This window comes from Colias eurytheme, chromosome 8 (genome assembly GCF_061535395.1).
Source record: "Colias eurytheme isolate Ceu_HAF_F1 chromosome 8, ilColEury1 Martin Lab GWU primary, whole genome shotgun sequence".
NCBI classification, from domain to species: Eukaryota; Metazoa; Arthropoda; class Insecta; order Lepidoptera; family Pieridae; genus Colias; species Colias eurytheme.
In genome coordinates, this window is record NC_142987.1 from 11,838,733 (window position 1) to 11,860,804 (window position 22,072).

Below are 22,072 nucleotides of genomic sequence, written 5' to 3' on the forward strand. Positions count from 1 at the left end.
TAGTCTGTGGTTTCTACTATGATAAATAATTAAGACCAATCTAACGAGCCCAAACTTTATGTGTTTACTACTATGTACTGTGTGTAATACAGGGTTTTGCCATCTACCTATCGTCAGCTCGATTGTACCATATTCCTTATTGTAATATCACCTGATCTACATCATCATATTTTAGAATGGAAGTGCGTGGTATTAAGTTAAATGTTAAAGCTAATCTACTTATTTATAAATCCTTAAATAGAGCGGCTAAAAATTATGCTTATGTTTATAATCAATTTCGACTAAGATCGCCAACAGATTGTCCTAAGATACCAATAATAATAGATAATCACAACCGGATAATGGGTACTTGCTCTCAGAGCTATTAAGGTTAACAGCCATTTCAAATTATGTAATATTTACTTACACCTAATCTCTTTTAAAATGACAGGTCGGTGGTCCACAATTCTAAACTAACTGTCACTGTAAACCAGTCTTTACTACCTATTGTTAGCGTCCAAATTCGTGTATGGAGGTGTGAAGAAAGTTCGGACGAACCCTGGACTAATGCACTCATTGTTTCCATTGATATGTTAATTAGTTACAAGGTGCGATTGGCGTAACATCTTGTTAAGAAACGTTTTTTTTTTCAGTAAACAAGAGCATCTCTGTAATTGTTATAGTATGTACTTGCACCAATAAAATTTAAGGATGAAAAATTGGAGCAGTGCGAGGCGCATTTTCGCATATTATACTTTGTAAAGACACCAGAAACAAATAGTTTTTATGGGGATTAAATCTTATGAAGTTAAATCTAGCATATCAATCAAAGAAAGCACGTATAAGGATGACGAACTACTGGTTTTTATAAACGTAAATGCTACGAGTATCAAACTTTAATCATATGCTTAATGTATATTATCAGCTTGATCTGAAATATCGTCTTACTTCTTTTCGTATTTGCAAATTATCGTTAACGTGCCAGCGATATGACACTCGGATAAAAGCCTCCAAATTAAACAGATTTCAAACCTTAAGGTCCGGATCCTCGATACTTATCCTTAATCGGATCCTTATCCGGACATTTTTCATTTATCATGTCTCGCTGATGAATATTTGTTTTTATTTATTTACATTAAAATTGTGGCACTGTTTTATAATCTTACAGACGATCAGTTGTTGAAGTGGTTCTTAAATTTCTCACAACTCCTTTACGACAAGTTTCTTTAATTGTTTACTTATGCAAGTAAAATTCTTGTGTCACTTGTACAAGTAACGTTTTTAAAATACTGATGAATCAACATAATGTTAAAGTCACTTTCTGACTGCAATTTTGACAGCTCCACCTGGTGTTCGAGGTCATATATTTGGTATGCGATTGTGACGTCATTCATATAATTAAGTTAATCTGATCATTTGACATATGATAAATTATTGATTTATACATATGTGTCAACGCTTTTCAGTACCGAAATCTCGTTTAAATTAAAAGCGGTTGGTATATTTAGACTACAAATGTGTTATTATTTCAATTTCCTCGTGGTATATGTAGGTATATGAATATGATAATCTCGGGTAGCGTACAATTTACATAGGTCGATCTTTACATCTCTACAGCTTATAAAAAACAGTTGTGACATTCCTTCAACCTTTACCAAGTTATATCTCCGATGTTTGTTCTTTCCTCTGAATCCTGTCAGAAACAATTCATGGAAATCAGAGTCAGCTTATTGTCTTTATATATAAAAATGAATCCCTATTTCCCTTGGTCACGGCATCACGCGTGAACGGGTGGACCGATTTCGATAATTATTTTTTTATTATATTCCTTGAAGTACGAGGATGGTTCTCATGGAGAGAAAACGTAAATATGTACCACGGGCGAAGCCGGGGCGGACCGCTAGTATAAAAATACATTCTCAGAGTTCGGCAATTCTTGCCTTTTCTCTTTTCTTGCGTGCTCGTGCAAATATCAATGAAGAAAACATATTAATCGGTAAAAACATAAACATGTGTTTTAAGATAATTTTCATGTTTTTCAGTAGGAAAAGTGAACTATAAGTAGAACGAGGCAAAACATAAGATTGCCAAAACAAGCCAATCGATTCATTAACCATTTATGGAATGTAACTTTAATATTGTTTGGTTTTTGTTCATACTGGATATCCGTTTCAATATAATATTGACATTTTTTTAATTGCTGTGATCTGATTTATGTACTGTTGTAATTTTATTGATATCTCGTAAACGCAATGTTTTTATACAGGTTTAACTTGTCGGTATTTTTTTGTGTAGTGTATAAATGTCGTAAGTTTGGTATAGACCACTTAATAGTACTTTTTGTTAATATGTGGTAGATTCAACAAAGAACAAGGTTTAACTAAAATGTCTAGAAAAATTATTCATCGAAGTTATTTCAATATTATTTTACATTGCGACTATTATAACGAAGGACTTTACGATTATCTTATCTTAAGCTGACAGCTTAAGTATTGCTTGGCTCCTTAATTTTGGACTCTCTCCGTTTCGCAACTTGCATCTTCGGTACATCGGAGTTAAAGTAAAGGTTGACAGTTGTGGGTATTTCAGTCTAGAGAACTTTTTTAATTGGAACCTGGCACCTGGTATTATGTTATTATCTGTGCTGTCTCTCTTACATATTTTATGGGTTTGGTGTTTTGATTTTGAATTCATGTTTTTTGAATTGACAAATACCTACTAACTCTCTCTCTCTCTATCTCTCTATCTTCAGCATTTTTCCGTCCACTGTTGGACATAGGCCTTTCCTAAGGCACGCCATAGAGCTCGGTCTTCAGCTTTACTACTAACTGGAACTAGTTAAAATATTGTGAGAAATATTATTGAAGTGAAACTTCTTTTTCGGGGTTGGAAAAAATTTAGTGTAACATTTTTTCGTTACGCGTGACATTTTTCCGTTATCTTTTTCTTATCCTTACCACGCGTGATTCGACGTATTTCTGTAAAGTTGCATATAGTAAATTATTTTTTTAAAAATAAGGTCATAAAGAAGTTCCCCTTCTTACGTGTGTACCTACACTAGTACACGCACACATTTTTTTATTTGATAATTTTCTTACGCAACCTGCATTTTTAATGTCTTTATTGGTACTTCAATAAGCTTTAGTTACGTTATTACAGATCTTTTATCGTACTTCTTCAAATATTGTGTACGATTAGTATCAATGTTAAACTTTCCCATTTCGCTTTATAATTGTGTATTAACAATAGCTTTGGGAATGTTAAACTTACGCAATTATTATGTAGGCCATTTAATTATTTGTTTGTAACTATTCTTGTACACTAATCTTGATGTAATTTATTTGATTAACAACCTACTCCCACATCTATTATATTTATATAAAATATAAAGTTGAGTTAGTTATACCACTTATAAACTCAAAATAATAGTACTCTGTATTTTAATTTTAAAACAAACATTACAACTAAATAAGACGTTCTATCTGAGAGAAGTCGGGGTAAGCATCTAGTTCATCTTTAATTTTGATCTAAATCAGTTTCCCGCTTTTTGATTATTAAGTATAGCGATTGCTCCATCACATAGTAAAACAAGTTTAACATTTAATATTAAAACATATTTTATATCAAGGTTCATATAATTTACCATATCACGTATCTGGGAGTGGAAATGACTTGTTTAAAATATACGATACATTTCGAAATATTTCAAGTTAAATAGTTTTCAACGTGAAGTTAAGATTACCTTGTCTTTTATAACACGAGTTATTTTGCACTATGTAGGTAATTAAAGGTTAGACAAAAACCTACATATTAAAAGTATAATTTATTATTAAGGTTCACCAACAACCCTAATTCAAAATCTTTAGAGTTACAATTCAAAGTAGGTACTCCTAGGGAATCTTCTCATGGAGAAAATGACACGTATTAAACAATGTAGTAAATTAACCATAATTAAATATGTAACTTGATGAAGACCTTATATAAATTAGCATTGAATTACTCATAAGCACTCATACTTCTTTTAGTAAAATTCTGCTCTCACAGAGGAAGGAACGGTTCTTATGCTAATTTCAATTCGTCCATAATCTTATCTCCATATCTGCTGATTTAATAAGCAGATCAATTTTAAAGAATGACAGATAGAATCTTTGACAGTCCAATTCAACTGCTACAGATAATAAATAGGCGTGATCTTGACCCAGCTTCCAAATTGCCAAGGTTAGCTTGAGTAACGATGGCAAATTAATCTTATAGACTACTTGATACAGATATGACAGTTTTTTAATAGCTTACTTAAGGAAGATTAGTGCAGCATTAAGAATTTAGACAAGGTAATAAACGCTAATGTGAACAAGACGCTTTTCTATTATATTTGCGAAAACGTGACAAGTAATATATTGCCATGCGGAGGCATATTACATGCATATCATTAGAAGTAAAAAGTTTGCCTCCTGTTCTTCAATAGTATAATCATATTATCTATTTAATCAATAGCTTTTCTAAAAACGAAGAAATTTCTCTCTTTTTTCATCTTTTCCTTAGGTAATCATATTTCAGCCACAGTACGTAGAATAAACTTCTAACAACGATAGCAACTACATACATAAATGAACACAAACACAAGTGGCGCTAGATGCCATTGATCCAGTTCAGTAATTAGTGCTATAAAAAGCAAGTAGTTACTGCGACGTGAGACGGGTTCCGGGTTACGGGTATACCTTACAATGCCGTCAGATGTATCAGGTTTGTCACATTGCTGACTGTCTGTTGCTTAGAAATTAAACTCAAAACTTAAACTCAAATATTTGTTTATTAAATTAGACTTCTTCGAGAAGCTTTTGAAACGTCATTACATATTTGGTCGCGCCAATATAAAATATACGTAAATATATTCTCGATATGAAAGTGGACTGTATTCAGATCTACGTGGTGTTAGCAAAGAGGGATAGACAGGATACACACGGCACGTACCTCGTCGGAGGGAGTAGCGTCCAGAACACACGCGCCGCCACGCGGTCAGGGTCCTCCAGCTCGCGGCGGGCAAGAACGGCGTCCAGTCCCACACTCCACACAAACACACACGCGGCGGTGAGCGCGACCAAGGGCCGGGGCACGGGATACCCCGGTGGTGTTACAAGGGCACAATGCCTGATGATCTAGAGAGCCTCGTGGAAGCTCTCCGGCGGTGGCCGAGTCCCGAACCTCGCGAAGGCACGGAGCGAACCCGACTGACTGCAGCGACAAACACGTCGCGTTCACGTCTTATTGGACGTGTCACGTGGTTAGTGACCACGCGATGATTGGTTGTGCTCGTATGTAGGGAAGGATGAAGGATCAAGGAACACACCACAAACAATAAATGTTTAATTTCTACATTTACTATTTTAATTATATTGGCGTTACCATATCCACCCGCCCTAAATGGGTCACCATTTAAAACCAATCATAAGATACAGCGAAAAACTATGACTCTAGGATCGCATAATGCGCGCGGGTTAATCAAAGTCCTAAGAGCCACGGCGGTAATATAAATAACAAGTTCTATGGCTCTAGGAGCGCAAAATGCGAGCGGGATAATAAAAAATCCTAAAGTCACGGCGGAAATATAACTAACAAATTCTATGACTCTAGGATCGCGTAATGCAAGCGGGGTATATAAATTCCTAAAGTCACGGCGGTATTACAACTAACAAATTCTATGACTCTAGGATCGCGTAAAGCGAGCGGGGTATAAAAAATTCCTAAAGTCACGGCGGTATTACAACTAACAAATTCTATGACTCTAGGATCGCGTAAAGCGAGCGGGGTGTATAAAATTCCTAAAGTCACGGCGGTATTATAACTAAGAAATTATAAACGAAAGCGGTGCAAAACTTAAAATTAAACTTAACTAACTGCGGTAATATACTAATGCGATATAACTATTGTCTTGGAAGCGGACATAAACGAACGACCGGGCGAAGGTAAGTTCCCTTGACGGTTCTAACTGTAAAAACGCGCGCGACGTCGTCCTTTGAAGGATGTACTTTCTCTACGACGGCTAAAGGCCAGGTTAGGGGCGGTGCATTATCATTTATTACAACCACGACCGTTCCAGGAGTAATAGGTGTGGAAGGCGTATTCCATTTCTGCCTAACCTGCAAACCGTGTAAGTATTCCAATCTCCAACGTTTCCAAAAGGACTGGACTAACTTGTCCAGTAGCGAATGCCTATCAAGCAAACTGACGTGATCAGATTTGACTTGAGGCGCGGGTAATGCTAGTAAAAGCGCGGTAATTAAAATAACAAGAAACAAATGCGTTATAATATTCATATGTTTAATATGATAATAATCAATGATCATGATAATTATGTGATCATTGCGCGGTGATATCACTGGATGCTTATGTGCATATTCCAGGGCGGAATCGCTTAGACGTCCAATAAGGATAAGTCTGTTGCGAATAAAAGGCCTCAAGTGATTGAAAGCCTGCGAATAAAATTTATAAAAGAGTATATTATAATACTCCTCTGCAAAATATTTATTTTGCAGGGCGGGAATAATTTTATTCTCAGCGAAATTAGGTTCCTCTACGGTCATCATAACACCGCGGCGGGTTAATAATATAAGGAACCTATAAATATAAAATACACGACGCGACGAGACGCGAAGGGCGGTATCGTATAAAGCGCAATGCTTTATAGGCGGGCACACAGTGTGTGCTAATAATTTTCGTTCGGGAATGTCTGCAATAGACTCACCATCGAGACTCCTAAGAGGCCATTCAGATGGGTCCGAACGAGCCCACTGGGGTCCGTGGAACCACAGAGGGTGCGAGACGAGATTTTGTGGCATAATGCCACGCGAAAGAACATCAGCGGGATTTTCAATACCAGAAACATGGTAGAAATTATCTGATGGGATGTTATACACGACTGTGGGAGCAACGAAGCCCATCATGTCCCACAGACGGGCGGTAATTGACAAGATGGAGTGCTTAGTGCACATCACATCGGCGGATGCGGTTATTTTAAAATAAAAACAATAATCAACAGTAGACCAATGCAGACCAAGTAATTTATGTTGCACGGTCTTATCAAACTCCACCGCGGAGGGTAAAAGTTTGTGCGAAGCGGGAAGATTATCTAACACATTTTTGCTATTACTATTCCATTTAATAAGATCCCACTGAGCTCCCTTAAACAAATCGATGAGCTGCTGCGACGCGGAAACTGCTTCACATTCCGTGGGAATAGAGAAGGCGATATCATCCATATACAACGAGGAAGACGCAATGCCACTCGCGAGCGGATATTTCGCGCCGTCATCTTCTACGAGCTGTCTTACCGTGCGCAGTGCATGATAAGGACTAGACTTGATGCCGAAGCAAACTCGATTAAATTGATCAAGAAGTAGCGGATCCTGCGGGCTGAAACGATATAAAAAACATTGAAAACGACGATCAAACTCACGCACGAATATCTGCAGAAATTGTTGGCGGCAATCGGCGGTCATGGCAATCGCGTGGAGACGAAAACCTAAAATTATTGTAAACAAATTGCCTTGTAAATTCGGCCCAACATGCAGAAGGTCATTGAATGAACGCTGGCTTCCAGAAGTTGCATGCTAGCATCTAAAACCATGCGCAGCTTAGTCGACGATTTATCCTCGCGCAGAACAGCGTGATGCGGTATAATATAAATAGGTGTAGGGTCACGCGGATCATACGGAGGCGCGGGTGATATATAATTTTTCGTTAGATAATCTTTTATAACGTCATCATATGCCAACCTTAATTTAGGTGAAGCTTGAAGCTTTCTTTCGAGGCACATGAAACGTTTTGCGGGCAATATTAAATGAGTCACCGAGAGTGTAGAAATCATCCTTAAATGGAAGCGAAACAATATATCTACCACTCACGGGATCGCGGGTTGTAGTTAATTTATAATATTCTTCACATTCAACATCATCGGGATGTTGAACGGGCGGTGCGGTAGGAAGCTCCTCGAGCTCCCAGAAACGCCTGACTAATGAGTCAATAGCGGCGGTCTCTTGAACGTGACAACACGTCAAGGGCGGTTTATGTATGTTAGGTATGGTGGGTACTGAACCCATTATTACATAGCCTAACACCGTGCGCAATGCAGCGGGCGCCGACGAGTCACGAGATGCATGAACTACGTCGGGGAGAAGCAGATGAGGGAACAGAGAAGCACCGATTAATAAATCGATTTTATTTGGCGTACCAAAACTCTCATCTGCGAGCGGTAAATGCGAAATATGCGATAAGACAGAAGTGTCTATAACAGCGGTAGGTAGTAAATCCGTAACATGATCAACAACTAGCGGTGAAATATTAAAAGATATGTTGTTGTCAAGACGTGAATAAAATTTTATATTTACGGAATTACTATTTACAATTTTTTCTGAACCACCGAACCCCTTAATAATAGTACGTTCGGTTTTCTGCGGTTTAATACCTAAACGTTCACAACATTCATTCGTAATGAAGTGACTTTGCGAAGCGGAATCTAAAAGCGCGCGAATAACAAGCCGTTCGCCTTTACAATTATAAGATACGACTTCAGCGGTTGATAATAAAATAGTACATTGTTTATTCGCGGGCGCGTTGCATTGAAATGCGTTATCAGTATCAGCTGTATAGCTAGCGGTACATAGCGCAATGTCGGAGCGGACGCACTCGCCCGACGGCGGTGACGGCGCAGGCAACGGCGGTGTGCTGCGCGGCGGGGGGTGAGACGCAGGCGCGGGAATGGAAGATTCGCGTTTCAAATGTAACATCGTATGATGTTTTAATTTACAAATGCGGCAATTAGAATTAGACGAACAACTAGAAACTCGATGTTTTATACTGAGACAATTTATACACGCGTTTCTATCCTTTACGTATTTCAAACGTTCCTGCGGACTCATTTTATGAAAACTCGAACATTTATATAAATTTTGATGCGTAATATTTGTACAAAGACAACTATATGCGGAATCAGCGGTTGTTACGTAAGACTGATACTTAGGCGGAGCAGACGAGATATTATTTGAACTGCGGTTATAATTATTATACTTTCGAGGCGGTTTATTTATTCCCGAATTTGTGGAAGGATGAATGCGTTCTAATACCTTCGCACGAGTTTTAATAAATTGAACTAAGTTATCAAAAGTAGGCATTTCACTACCAAACTTTGTCTCGAAAGCGCGAACAGTATCTGAATCTAACTTCTTCAACGCGATATGAACAATCATTAAATCTGTAATATTATCTAACTTTACATTCTGTAAGGCGCGCACTGCGCTAATAAAGTTATCAGTAAATAAATCAAAGTTTGTTGCGGACGGAGAAAGCAAAGGTTTAAAATCAAACATTTGATTTAAATACGCGGAAACTAACATACGTTTATCATCATATTTATTTTTTAAAGTTTGTAAAATTAAATTATAATTTTCAGCGGAGGGGGTTATACCAGCTATAACAGTTGTGGCCTTCCCCGTTAATTTACCTAGTAAATAATATAAACGCTCGGCATCTGTAAGGCCGGGATTGTTGTGAACAATTGATTCAAAATTCGAAAGAAACAGCGGAAATGAGCGAATATCACCCGAAAATGGTACCAACTCGATAGGCGGCAATTTAGGCCTATTTTTATGCAAATTATTAATATCTCCGTGTGACGGACTTGGTTGCGAATATTGCGATTTAATTCTTATAACTCTGCTATATAAAGACTCGAATGCAACGAGGCTTTTATAATCAGGTTTCGCGGTAGGTGTTAATAATAATAAGCGAGTATTGTATTCGTCTAAACACTTTTCAAATCTTTCACGTAATGATTCTATCTGCGCGGACTCGTCAAGGAAACTTTCCATAAGCGAGGCGTTGTTATGAACGTTTAAAGACAAATCATACATTTGTTGCACCATTTCGAATATAACTTCGCGTTTAGCTAATAACATGGATAACTGCGAATCATTTATATCTTCCGAATCATTAACATCCGAAGCGTCACTATCAGGTAACTTAGTCATTTTCTTAGGCGGCATTTTTAATAACAAAAGTATATATTCAAACAGAGAATGTTACAATACAAGTTACAATAACAAGTAATACGACTAAATAAAGTAGGTCAGCGACGCAAGCGTAATATGAACCGAGTATGAATTTTCAATATGGTCGGATTATAACAGCGGATCGCGGAATGACCTAGATAACGTTATAAATTTCGAACGCGGGTAGCGGATAAATAAATATGATGAAATATGTTCGATTTATAATGATTTTAGCGTTATAACTGCGGATAAACGATATGAATATAGTTTTAATTAACTATTTTAATAATAATATACGCGTAACTTAATGTTACGGGCGGAATAAAATATATTTTAAGCAAAAATAATAGATGACGCAATGTCGATCTATGCGGTTATAGTTATTTCACAATGAATGTACTATTAAATCACTTATTAGGGCCTACAATGAGTATCCTAATAAGGGCGGGTTTAAAATATATTTTATATGAATAGTAGAAGACGCATTGTCGTTCTATTATATGCGGTATATTAAATAGTATTTCGCATTGAAGATACTACTAATCGCTTATTAGGGCCTACACAATGAGTATCCTAACAAGGGCGGTGGAATCATCAGGTATTTATACGGAATGACCAAACAATGGTTACTATCCGGGTCGAAGGTACCACTCAATGGTCGCGCCAATATAAAATATACGTAAATATATTCTCGATATGAAAGTGGACTGTATTCAGATCTACGTGGTGTTAGCAAAGAGGGATAGACAGGATACACACGGCACGTACCTCGTCGGAGGGAGTAGCGTCCAGAACACACGCGCCGCCACGCGGTCAGGGTCCTCCAGCTCGCGGCGGGCAAGAACGGCGTCCAGTCCCACACTCCACACAAACACACACGCGGCGGTGAGCGCGACCAAGGGCCGGGGCACGGGATACCCCGGTGGTGTTACAAGGGCACAATGCCTGATGATCTAGAGAGCCTCGTGGAAGCTCTCCGGCGGTGGCCGAGTCCCGAACCTCGCGAAGGCACGGAGCGAACCCGACTGACTGCAGCGACAAACACGTCGCGTTCACGTCTTATTGGACGTGTCACGTGGTTAGTGACCACGCGATGATTGGTTGTGCTCGTATGTAGGGAAGGATGAAGGATCAAGGAACACACCACAAACAATAAATGTTTAATTTCTACATTTACTATTTTAATTATATTGGCGTTACCAATATTTTTAACATTTACCACCGATTCGGAAAGCAATATCTACGGAGATGAACCGGCAAGAAACTCCATAGTTGCTCTTTTAAATCATGTCAGTATACAATTTAATTTTACAAAATATGTAACTGCATATAAAGACTCTAACTGATTTTAAACGCGATTTATCAAACGATACGTCAAGTCAAACACAAGAAAAAGTTGTTGCTTGTTGAAAGGGGCGTCTCAATGATTATTTACTAGCTTTCCACCCTGTCTTCGCACGCGTCTTCAAAGAAAAACAGGCATAGTGCTAATCCAAGTTACTCTATGTGTGTTAAATTTAAATGTAATCGGTTCAGTAGTATTTGCGTAAAAGAGTAACAAACATACACACACACACATCCCTCCTCACAAACTTTCGCATTTATAATATTAGTAGGATGTGGGAGTTTTTCCTTTTCAAAGATTTGTGGAGGAAGGAAGGTGGAATTCCTCCATCGAAAAAGGGAGGATCCTCTGTAGCAAAAACATTTCGCTTCCGCGATTCAGAGCGAGGTGTCGCTACAGATTATAAAAGTAGTAATCTTTTATTATTTCTAGCTAATTATAGCGCAGAAGATTAGAAATTAGAGATTAGATATCAATTTCGCAATAAAGATCTACGGAAGCAGTATTATTTGATTTAAATGTCACGTAAATAAGCATTACAAATATGACGTAATCAAAGTAATTGAGGAAAATTAAAATGCTGTAAAAAAGAAAGTTAAGGACAGTTAGGTAATATCGCGTTTAAGACAGAAATTACGATATTTTAAAAAGCTAAAATATCGTAATTTCTGTGCTATGGAAATAAATATTTTTTTCGTATTTAATTCGAACTTTCATTTTTCTGTTCATATTATAAACTATAATTTACTCTAATGATAAGATTATTTTACGAAGTACACTTGATAACTGCATTTATTTCCCAGGCTGTGTTAAGTCATCGTTACATATAGTTTACATATTTACATACAAATAAGTTCTTGTATATAATAACAAAATTATATAGAACAACTATTATGCCCTAGTAGGTACATAAGTTAATATGTTTTAAAGGGCACTAGTATAGGTGTGGCTGATATAAATATATACATGTATCTGGATCAACGATGTCTGTCACACACTCATATGTAATGTATGGCATGTCAAGCCAAGGTGCTTTGCCCTTTGGGTCAAGGTTATGATCGAAATGTTGATTTGATGATCGCTTTTCTTCCGATTGCAAACAGTGTTTGGTTTTTCCAATGTCTTTGTAATAAAAAAAATGTAGTGGGATTCTTAAGCATTTGAAAATAAGAAAGTATCTAGTGGGGACTTGATATTGATAAACTTATTTCAGATGCCTAAGTTACAATTGGAATAATATTGTTAAATTAAGTAATAAATGAAAACAAATATTACGACGCGACGGTAAAAACAAAAACGCTTTTTTCGTTTGTGTTATTTTAATCCAATAATTTTATTCCTTCAACAGAACTTGTTTGCATAACAAATGATGTAGAGTTTAATGAATGAAGTTATTTTTAAATTAATTAAGCTATTAGACTAAAAACATTAATAAGTTTTATTTATTTATTGATTTTATTATGAAGTTACAATATATTACACAGATATCTGACACATTAAATTTAAAACGAAACAGACGTGATAAACTAAAATGCTCTGCATATTTCAAAAATTAACATTGAATTTAAACAGGGTCACATAAAACACATAAAAATATTACGCAACAGTGCACATTTAATAAAAAATCGGAAATAAAATTCAAAGCGTCACATGTAACATTATACCCATACAGAGGTCAGGTTAATATTCCTCATTATATAACCAGATATCTGATGAAAGTCCTTTAAAATAAAACATCTATATTAAGGTCAAGTTGGTCAAGCATTTTTAAATGTTTTCTTACAATGGTAACATGTGCCTGACAAACCTGCTGCATGGCCTAGATACCATCAAGGGCGGTGAGACCTAGATGATTTGGCTAGTGTCGTACGGACTGCCTAGCTTTTTTGGTATATACCGTTTTATATAGTGCTATATACTAGCGTTATTTTTCCGTGGTTGTATATGTATAAACTATTGTAGTGGTTATAATTACTTCAATAGCAAGAAATTTCAAATTATAAAAGTAATCAACATTGTATTACGTTATAGGTATCTAATATTAAAGAGCATTCTATAATTAAAAACACAAACAGATATATTTCAGTAATGTTTGCCACTCGAACTCGAAAATATTACAGTACTTAATAACTTAAATCAACATTCATTATACAAAATTATTATCTATAGGTAATATATAAAAATTTTAATAACATACCCGTCTATAAATCTTCATTTGGACTAAGTATCTTCATTAAAAGTAATTTCGCAAAATTTGACAGTTACCTCCTTGATAACAGTGATGGACTATGTGAATTAAATTATATGTAAAGGTATGGCAAATTTTAAAAGTTCAAATACCCATATTTAAGAATATTGCAATATTTTAAGTACGTATTTCCAAAGGTCAAGTAATTTAACGCACTGAAAAACTGACGCATCACGCACGCCAGCATGTTTCGAGTTTCGCGCGCTTTCGTTTTTTTTTTTAATTATCATCGCAATTCGCATGACACAGGTCACGTTCGACAACAGATAAAACATGCATTTTGTTTTATTTTTTTTAATTATTTTTTATTGTGAATCTTTTTAATATAGGTAACAAATAATAAGTGGATAATAATTAACATCAATCCTATTAAAATTTATAGACAATAACTACCTAGTACCTACATCCTGTAATTAAGATTCTATAAATAATTTTTAGAAACATCTTAATTGTATAGGAACGATAAATAAATGCTAACTAACCAGTTCATATAATACCTTGTACGTAATTAAATGTCATGCGTGTATTTAATCAATGTTGCCCTATATTATACACATTTTATTATCTGTATGTAGCCGCACGTGCGCAAATTTCGCAAAACGATTTTATCGATACAAAGCTAAACAGGCTGTCTATAATTAATTATCTGTGGGCACAATATATGGAACCTGTATTACTAATTTTTTAAATTTAAATTAAGAATAATGCATTCATTCTTAATTTAAATTTAAACAATTAATTCAAGTTTACAAAAAAATCCTGGCATTCCATAAAGAAAAGAAAATATATAATATTGTAACATCTTCTTGCCATCATGACAAGCAAAAAAAAAATATTCTCGGCTTTGGCGCGCTTTTATGCAAGTTAAAAAAAATATCGATCAGTCGAATTGTTACTTTTTATAGGAATGTCACTTAAATGGAAATCATTACGTGAGAACTAATTAAATATGCGCATAAACAATTAAAACCGCAACTGCACACTTATTGCAAGCAAGGAGTAATAATAAGAACAAATTATTATTTTGTAAGTTCACTTTAAAATATTTTTATTTGATACATTATTACATACGTACTAAATTAATAGTTATAAATTTTGCAATTTCCTCTTCTTACGAATCGATACTTTTTATGTAGGTAACGATGTGTAAAACAAATATTTATATATTTTCTCGTTAAAGTTAATTATTTGTGATTTTTAATTTAATCTTAAACGAAATAGGTAATCCCAACGTCAATGTTATCAATTTAAATTTTAAAACTTGTATATGAGTCAGTCATTACCATTCGGTCTAATTACCTAATATGGTGTGATGTAAAATGTATTGCTATAAGAAATCTTTTTAATTGAATTTATAGGTTAATGTTCGATTACTAATGAAAGGCCACCAATAACTATTATTTGCTTTGATTTTGTGAGATATCAACAGATTTTTATGAATGTTGTTACTTCTAAAATTTCCCACGTGTGTAAAAAATATTACAACGGAATATTTTTTTCATCTGAAACATTTTTTTTTCATTTATACCGTCGCATTATATGAAAATACGGTTGAATTGATAACCCAGAATTTCAAAAATATTTTTATAGTTATAAACTTTTCGACTTTTATTTGATAAAAAAATAAGAGTAGGTAAGAACGTTCTTATATAATTTAATTTTGACTACTACCCAAACAATATACAGGGTGTCCCGCTCTTGGTATACTAAGCGCGAAGGAACTTGTAGTTTTGCATATACTGATCACGTAAAAAATACTTAAAAAAAAATTACGTCCAAAATTTTTTGCTAAATTTTTCCTGAAAATCCATGTTTTCTTCTCTAGCTTCGCGCAGCCGGCATATACCGCTTCTCTAATATGATCATTTTATCTATGAAAACATCACGTGCTGGTGGCAAAGTTGGGCGGCTCGCTTGTTATGGGTGTACACATAGAGTTTTAAGAATTCATCTATTTGAAAAAAAAATGCGTCTGGAATTTTTTAATTATTTTTTACGTACTCAGCGTATGCAAAACTATAACCTCCTTTGAGCTTAGTATACCAACAGTGGGACACCCTGTATATTCGTTTAGTTAGACATGATTGATAGCGGCTAATCGAACCGATCTTATTGCTTTCGTAATACGCTCAATGAATCAAGAAGTTATGAGATATAGTGATACATTAATTTGTTTGAAGGTTTGAAATTACGCTAGCGAGGAAGTGTAGCAAAGATTGTATTAGGTAAATAAAAATTATATACCGGCCGAATAAACCTCCTCCTTTTTTTTAAGTAGATTAACAAATATCTGAAATTAGTGTTAATTCATAAGGCAGGTAATTTGAACTTATGTTGTAGATCTTATTTATACCCTAAATTTGTTATGATATCTACTGATAAAAGCACCACTCAAATAATCCCACCCCAATGCCCTGACTTTGCCTTTTGTTTCTGACGTGTTTTCTTCCTTTTTCAAATAGTTTAATCGTGTTCTAATCCTTATTCACTCTATGGGAGCCTAAGAGCTAGCGCGCAAGAGCAACTTTTGTCTCCGCAACTATTTTATCTCTCCCATCAAATCTATGGGCTAGTAAGAAAGTGCGCGCACGTAGCGACGCAACTCCCCATAGCTCTAAAATCATTTTCAAGACTAGCCTAATATGCATGTCTAATTACTCAATAGTTACATACTGGGAAAACCACATTGCAAAAACAAAACAAATGGGTCACTTCAATCACTGTATGACTGACTATGGAATAAATTGCCGTACTTCTAATTGAATGTGGTCAGTTTTTTAGTGTAATAAATACGCTAGGCGACATGTGAGATCTGTGACACGACGGGTTTTTTGTGAGCAAAAAGTATATTGTGTTGATTTCATTCTGCTGTGTATTTTATGGTGCATTGTTTTATTTTGAACCGACTTCAAGATAACTAGTAACTCGTATGTTTTCAATAGACTACTTATACGTCAAATAGAAAACATTTATGTTCTTTTTATTGGATAGGTAAAATTTTAGAGATTGTATTTAAACCATCACTTATCACTTAAATTATTTGAACGTGCATTTATTTTACAAAATCAAGTGTTGGTTGTCTGTCTGAAGATGGAGGAAACAAACTTAGTTATTAACAAAAAATATACAAAACGACAAAAAAGTAAATCTTTGCTGCATATTATATTCGATTGCTTAGTGCACAAAACGTGATTGATTTATCTCTATAGTTAACGGAAAACTAGTACGTATATTATTTCAAAGTAAAACCCACATTTTCCTCTTGAGCTTAACCGCTAGCTATAAATTGTCTAATCAAGTGCAACCGAAAAGGCAATTTAATGAAGCCGAACCGTTTTTTTCGACAGGATGTCCTGTATTTTATTCAGTTCGTTTATTTATAATTTATCTTTGGATCTGTTGCACAAGAAACGTAATAAATTATGAAAAAGAGGTCGCGTATGGCGGTGCGTGTTTGTTTGTTTTTGTGTCTTATGTATAATACTATATTATGTTTACTAGTAACTTTGAATTATGACAAATGATTATTTCTTGAAGCGCTTTTGTTTTGAGGTGGGTTTAATATCCAAGATCAATGTCAAATAGTGTCTTCTCGCTTGTCTGGTTATCCTGGAACTACATCAATCTATATGGCATGGCCTTCTGCGTTCTGGACACAACTAGATAGTTGATAAACATTAGTTATAAATCTTACATAACAGATGTCTTAGATTTTAGAATAATTAAGGTTTATTTATGTCTAATAATAAACAATAATTTTCTTGTCTAGCAGTAGACGTCCTATGGCTGAGATGAGGACATAGGTACATACTTGTATTAGAAGTACATAATAGGTAGACAAAATAAATTTGAATGAATAGTAGGTATTTAATTCATAAATAAAAATTATGATTAATTATAAGCCCGCTTATTATGATACATCGTGTCATATTATGAAACTTGAGTGGATAATAATTTAAGGAAAAATAGTAACAATTAAAGGAAAATCATTTAAATCGTGTTAATAATTTTAAGCGAAAGTACAAAGGTACAAAAACAACAACAAACGTAATATTTAAAAAAATAATACAGATAAGAAAGTCAATTGATTACACTTTTGGTAATCTGTTGTGACGTTAAAGATAATAATATTCAACAGGAAATTTATGAATTAAAATAAAACACAATTTGAATTACTTACTAATTTTCATTAGTCATTTGCGCTAATTTATATCATTCATAATTTTAATATCCAGCCTATTAATCAATCAAAACATAAAATATAATAAAGTAAATTCATCTTAATAATGAAATAAAATGGTCATTAAAATAAATGCCATATATTTTACACATATTTATTACATTTGAAGTGTTGAAATGGGCATAATTTGAATAACGTAGTCGTAAAATTAGATGTATCGTTACGATCCATGATTTTTGGTCTATCGCAATGTGGCAGAAATTGTGTTTTGAAATATATATTTCGTTGGGTACTAATTTATATGTAGCGATTTGAAATACGGTTTTGAATTTTTAATTGGTATATTTTTTTACTTTCAAAATTTAAAGAATATCATCAAAATTCGTTTTATGGCGTTAAAAATGCTTTGTGATAAATTTTTAAAGAATGGAAATAAATCGACCATGAAGCATGATTCCAAACCGCTCGTTTGTATTTTTTAAAGTGTAAATAAATAAATTAATTAAATAAACAGGACAAATTTCACACACGGCACGATCTGATCCCATACTAAGTTTTCGCTTGTGTTATGGAAACCAGATGGCTGATAAAAATACATATATATAATTTTAAATAAATACTTATGTGTGTGTGCTAAATTTCATTGTAATCGGTTCAGTAGTTTTTACGTGAAAGAGTAACAAACATCCATACATCCTCACAAACTTTCGCCTTTATAATATACTAGCTTTACGCCCGCGGCTTCGCCCGCATTTTTAAAGAAAAACCCGTTCCCGTAGGATTTCCGGGATAAAACCTATCCTATGTCCTTTCTCGGGTATCAGAATATCTCTATACCAAATTTCATGCAAATTGGTTAAGCAGTTAAGGCGTGATTGAGTAACAGACAGACAGACAGAGTTACTTTCGCATTTATAATATTAGTATGGATTTCCATAACTACACCATAACTCATCAACAACTATTTCATTTGATTCCACGACAGTTTACCCAATGTTTATCAAAAACCAGCTCCATAAATATGTCCATAATAACTGTACCTACCAGTGTCAATATGTAACAGTTACATGATGTAAGGTTTTAGATAAGACGCAACCTTGTGAAGCTTGCGAAACTGTCTCTAATGCTTTATCGGATTTGTTACGATACATATCTATCAGTTGGCAAGGTCAGTGGGGTTAGGTGACAAATTTATTTTATGGTAATGAGATAAGTGGTTCAGCGTTGCGAAGAAATATAGTTGAAAGTGTAGATTGCGCCTCGGGGTGCCTCAAGGAGCCGTTGTTGGTCCTTACTATTATTGAATGAAAACAACATTCATTGAAAAACAGTTTGAAAATAAAATTTTATACTTTGTAACAAAGTGATGTAAGTAATTGGCTATAACATAACATAAAAGAGGAAAACTAGCAAAAGCTCGAATGACACATATCTGTTGAAGATAAGGCCGTTTACAATCTGATAAATGATACAATACAATTTCTTTTTGTATTTTATAATTGGAATTGATTCCACATAACATTGTATAAACCGGTTAAAAACTGTAGCAAATTCCAATACTACAATTGATTAATTAAGAAAAATATGTGACCTTTATCAAAGACTACTTTTTATATCAAACACATTTTAATCTAAATATTTATTTGCAGGACTTCAAGGAAATCTTGAAATCGAAGTACATCCAAGGTCTCGAGATCCACGATGCCCACCGGACTTTCAATAGGACGAAAGTCTCCGAGTTGGTCGGAGAAGCGAGGTCCGCTGTCTCATCAGTCAACAAGGGACCACTTCTACTGGCTTTGCCTGCTCATCCAGAGCTATTGGCCAAATACTATGACCTGAGGACGCTGATCAAGAAGGCAGATCTGATGATGGTGCAGACCCATGCTTTGGGAATGGTGAAGAAGATGACGTATCATCCGAGTAGATTGAGCGGCTTGTGGGATATGATGAACACGGTAAGTGAATTGGTTTTTGGTACAGTAGAACGTAAGCATGGAAGATTGATAAACTTATTAATATTGTTATTGATATGATTTAAAACATAAGTGATTTATGATATTAGAAAAGTACATAAAAATTTAATAGTAATTATTATGCAATGAATTAATTATGTAGTGGAAATTATTTTACATTTCTTCTGCTTATTTTTAAATTCTGCTGTATTAATGTTTTGAATTTGAAATATTATCTTTTATTTTACAAAAGGCGGTTAAATCAAAGATTTTATTGATAAAGCATTTATAAAATGTAACATCATTAACATTGGATTTTGATTACTATATAATATGATATGTTTTATAATAATTATTAATGCTACACTTAATGTATCGAATTTTACGAGCATAGGAAGCCGGCACCCGGATTCCATCTGGCCATATTTAGATGTTTCCTTGACTTTTAAAATGATCCGATAAAATATAGATTTGCTCATTTGTTTCGATTACTATGTTTTTGTTTTAATTATAGAGGTGATTTATAAATCATGTCTAACAAACATACCGTAAAACGGACAACTTCGTTATTCCTATGTTCTATTTTCTAAGATCAGGGGCCGTATTTTGACCCCTTATTTCCAGAGAGATTACGCTGTGAATTGAACTGACTGGAAAATTCATAGATGGTTAATTATTATGGTATTATATGAATTTGCGAGTCAGTTCAATTCACGGTGTAAACTGACTGGGAATATGAGGTCATAATACGGCCCCTGATAATCCTTTGCGTGCCTTCTGTTAAATAATTATCTTTATAATAAATGCATATAATAATGCAAATAATTTTTTACTCACAATAATATAATAAACAAGTTTTCTTATAGTTAAAACATAACATAATTTATTTTGTACATCATAATTTACGTACAAATTACAATCCTGCTGCTCAAACGTCGAGAAGGTAAACGGGTTTTAAGAAAAATTAAATTAGCTTTTGCTCTCTATTTGTGGGAAAATATACCTTATTGCTAATGGAATAAGATTTAATAGGGTTGCAAATGTTATGTTGGTTATATGTCTACGTTTTAGGATATCTAGGCCACACATAACAGGTGCATCTGCTATTTGTAATCCATGTCAGGTTTATGTCTAGTAAGTTATTTTGTAATAAGTTATGTATGAAAGACTGCGGTGTAATTTTTAAAGAAAAGTAATGGTTTGATGTCATTGCTAATGTAAAAACTGCAGGGGTTCATTTTATTAATTTTCATGTTAATATGATTTTCTTTTGCGATTATTTTACAGTAATATCATAGACAAATATATGTTAAAGATTATGCGTATTAAAATTTGTCGGATTTGTGTAAAACATAACCCGTTGCGCATCTAGGTTCTGCCAGGATTAATTTAAAAAGTCTTTATTTCACTAAAAAATAATGTAGATCTTTCTATTGAAATAAATTCTGATACAATTCTAGCAGAAATTACTTCCTAAAAACAAACTCACAAACACTTTTAACTTATTTAGCTTTTATTAAATTCTACTTTCCAACATTCCAGGATTCCGTAGTAGACCTGGTAATAGGTCTCGGAGTACCACCCTCCAAGATCGTCATATCCTTACCAGCGACCGCCCGCCAGTTCACCCTCCAGAACGAAACCCTCAGTACTCCGGGAAGCCCAACCCTGGAGGAGCAGCCCAGGGAGATAGACCAAGGGGAACTGTGCAGACAGCTGCAGAAGGGAAGGTGGACCCTGGAGAGAGACCAGGATCTGTCCGCGCCTTATGCTTTTAAGTAAGTTTTTTGGGTTATATAGTAGTGCTAATTATTGACGAAGTAGTTGTGATTCATCATGCCTGTGCATTTTATTAGTTTTTTTAATGTTAAAGATTTCCAGCCTTTATAGTTTATACAATGACTAGCTTTTTGTAAAAAAATGTGTGCGTGTACTCGTGTACACATGTAAGAAGTGAAACTTCTTTATTTACTACATATATGAAACTTTACAGAAATACGTCAATCACGCGTGGTAGGGATTAAAACAAGATGGCGCGTAACGAAAAAATGTCACGCGTAACGAAAAAATGTTACACTAAATTTTTTTTTCAACCCCGATAAAGAAGTTTCACTTCAAAAAATTACCAAATATTTGGTTTCGTTTGTTTTGTAGTTTATCGTCGAGATATTAGCTATATAGCTAACATAAAAATAGAAACCTATGAAAAAACAATTAAAAAATGTACATACTTGGTTTATTTTAGTTATTACATTATTTATATATGGAAGTGATAAAGGAAAACCTAAGAAAATTCTTAGGAATTTGATTTCTGTGAAACCA

At 34.5% G+C, this 22,072-nt stretch overlaps 1 protein-coding gene and 1 pseudogene across 1 annotated transcript in view; one reads left to right on the forward strand and one right to left on the reverse strand.

The window, feature by feature from the left end:
• LOC149906818 (uncharacterized) overlaps positions 1-22,072 on the forward strand; it is a 32,902-nt gene that overhangs the window by 636 nt on the left and 10,194 nt on the right. Inside the window, exons 2-3 of the mRNA XM_090104990.1 lie at positions 19,445-19,753; positions 21,293-21,528. Of these exons, the coding sequence (XP_089961116.1) occupies positions 19,445-19,753; positions 21,293-21,528 (545 nt within the window). The remainder of the gene's footprint in view (positions 1-19,444; positions 19,754-21,292; positions 21,529-22,072) is intronic.
• Positions 5,317-9,099, reverse strand: LOC149906819 (uncharacterized; annotated as a pseudogene).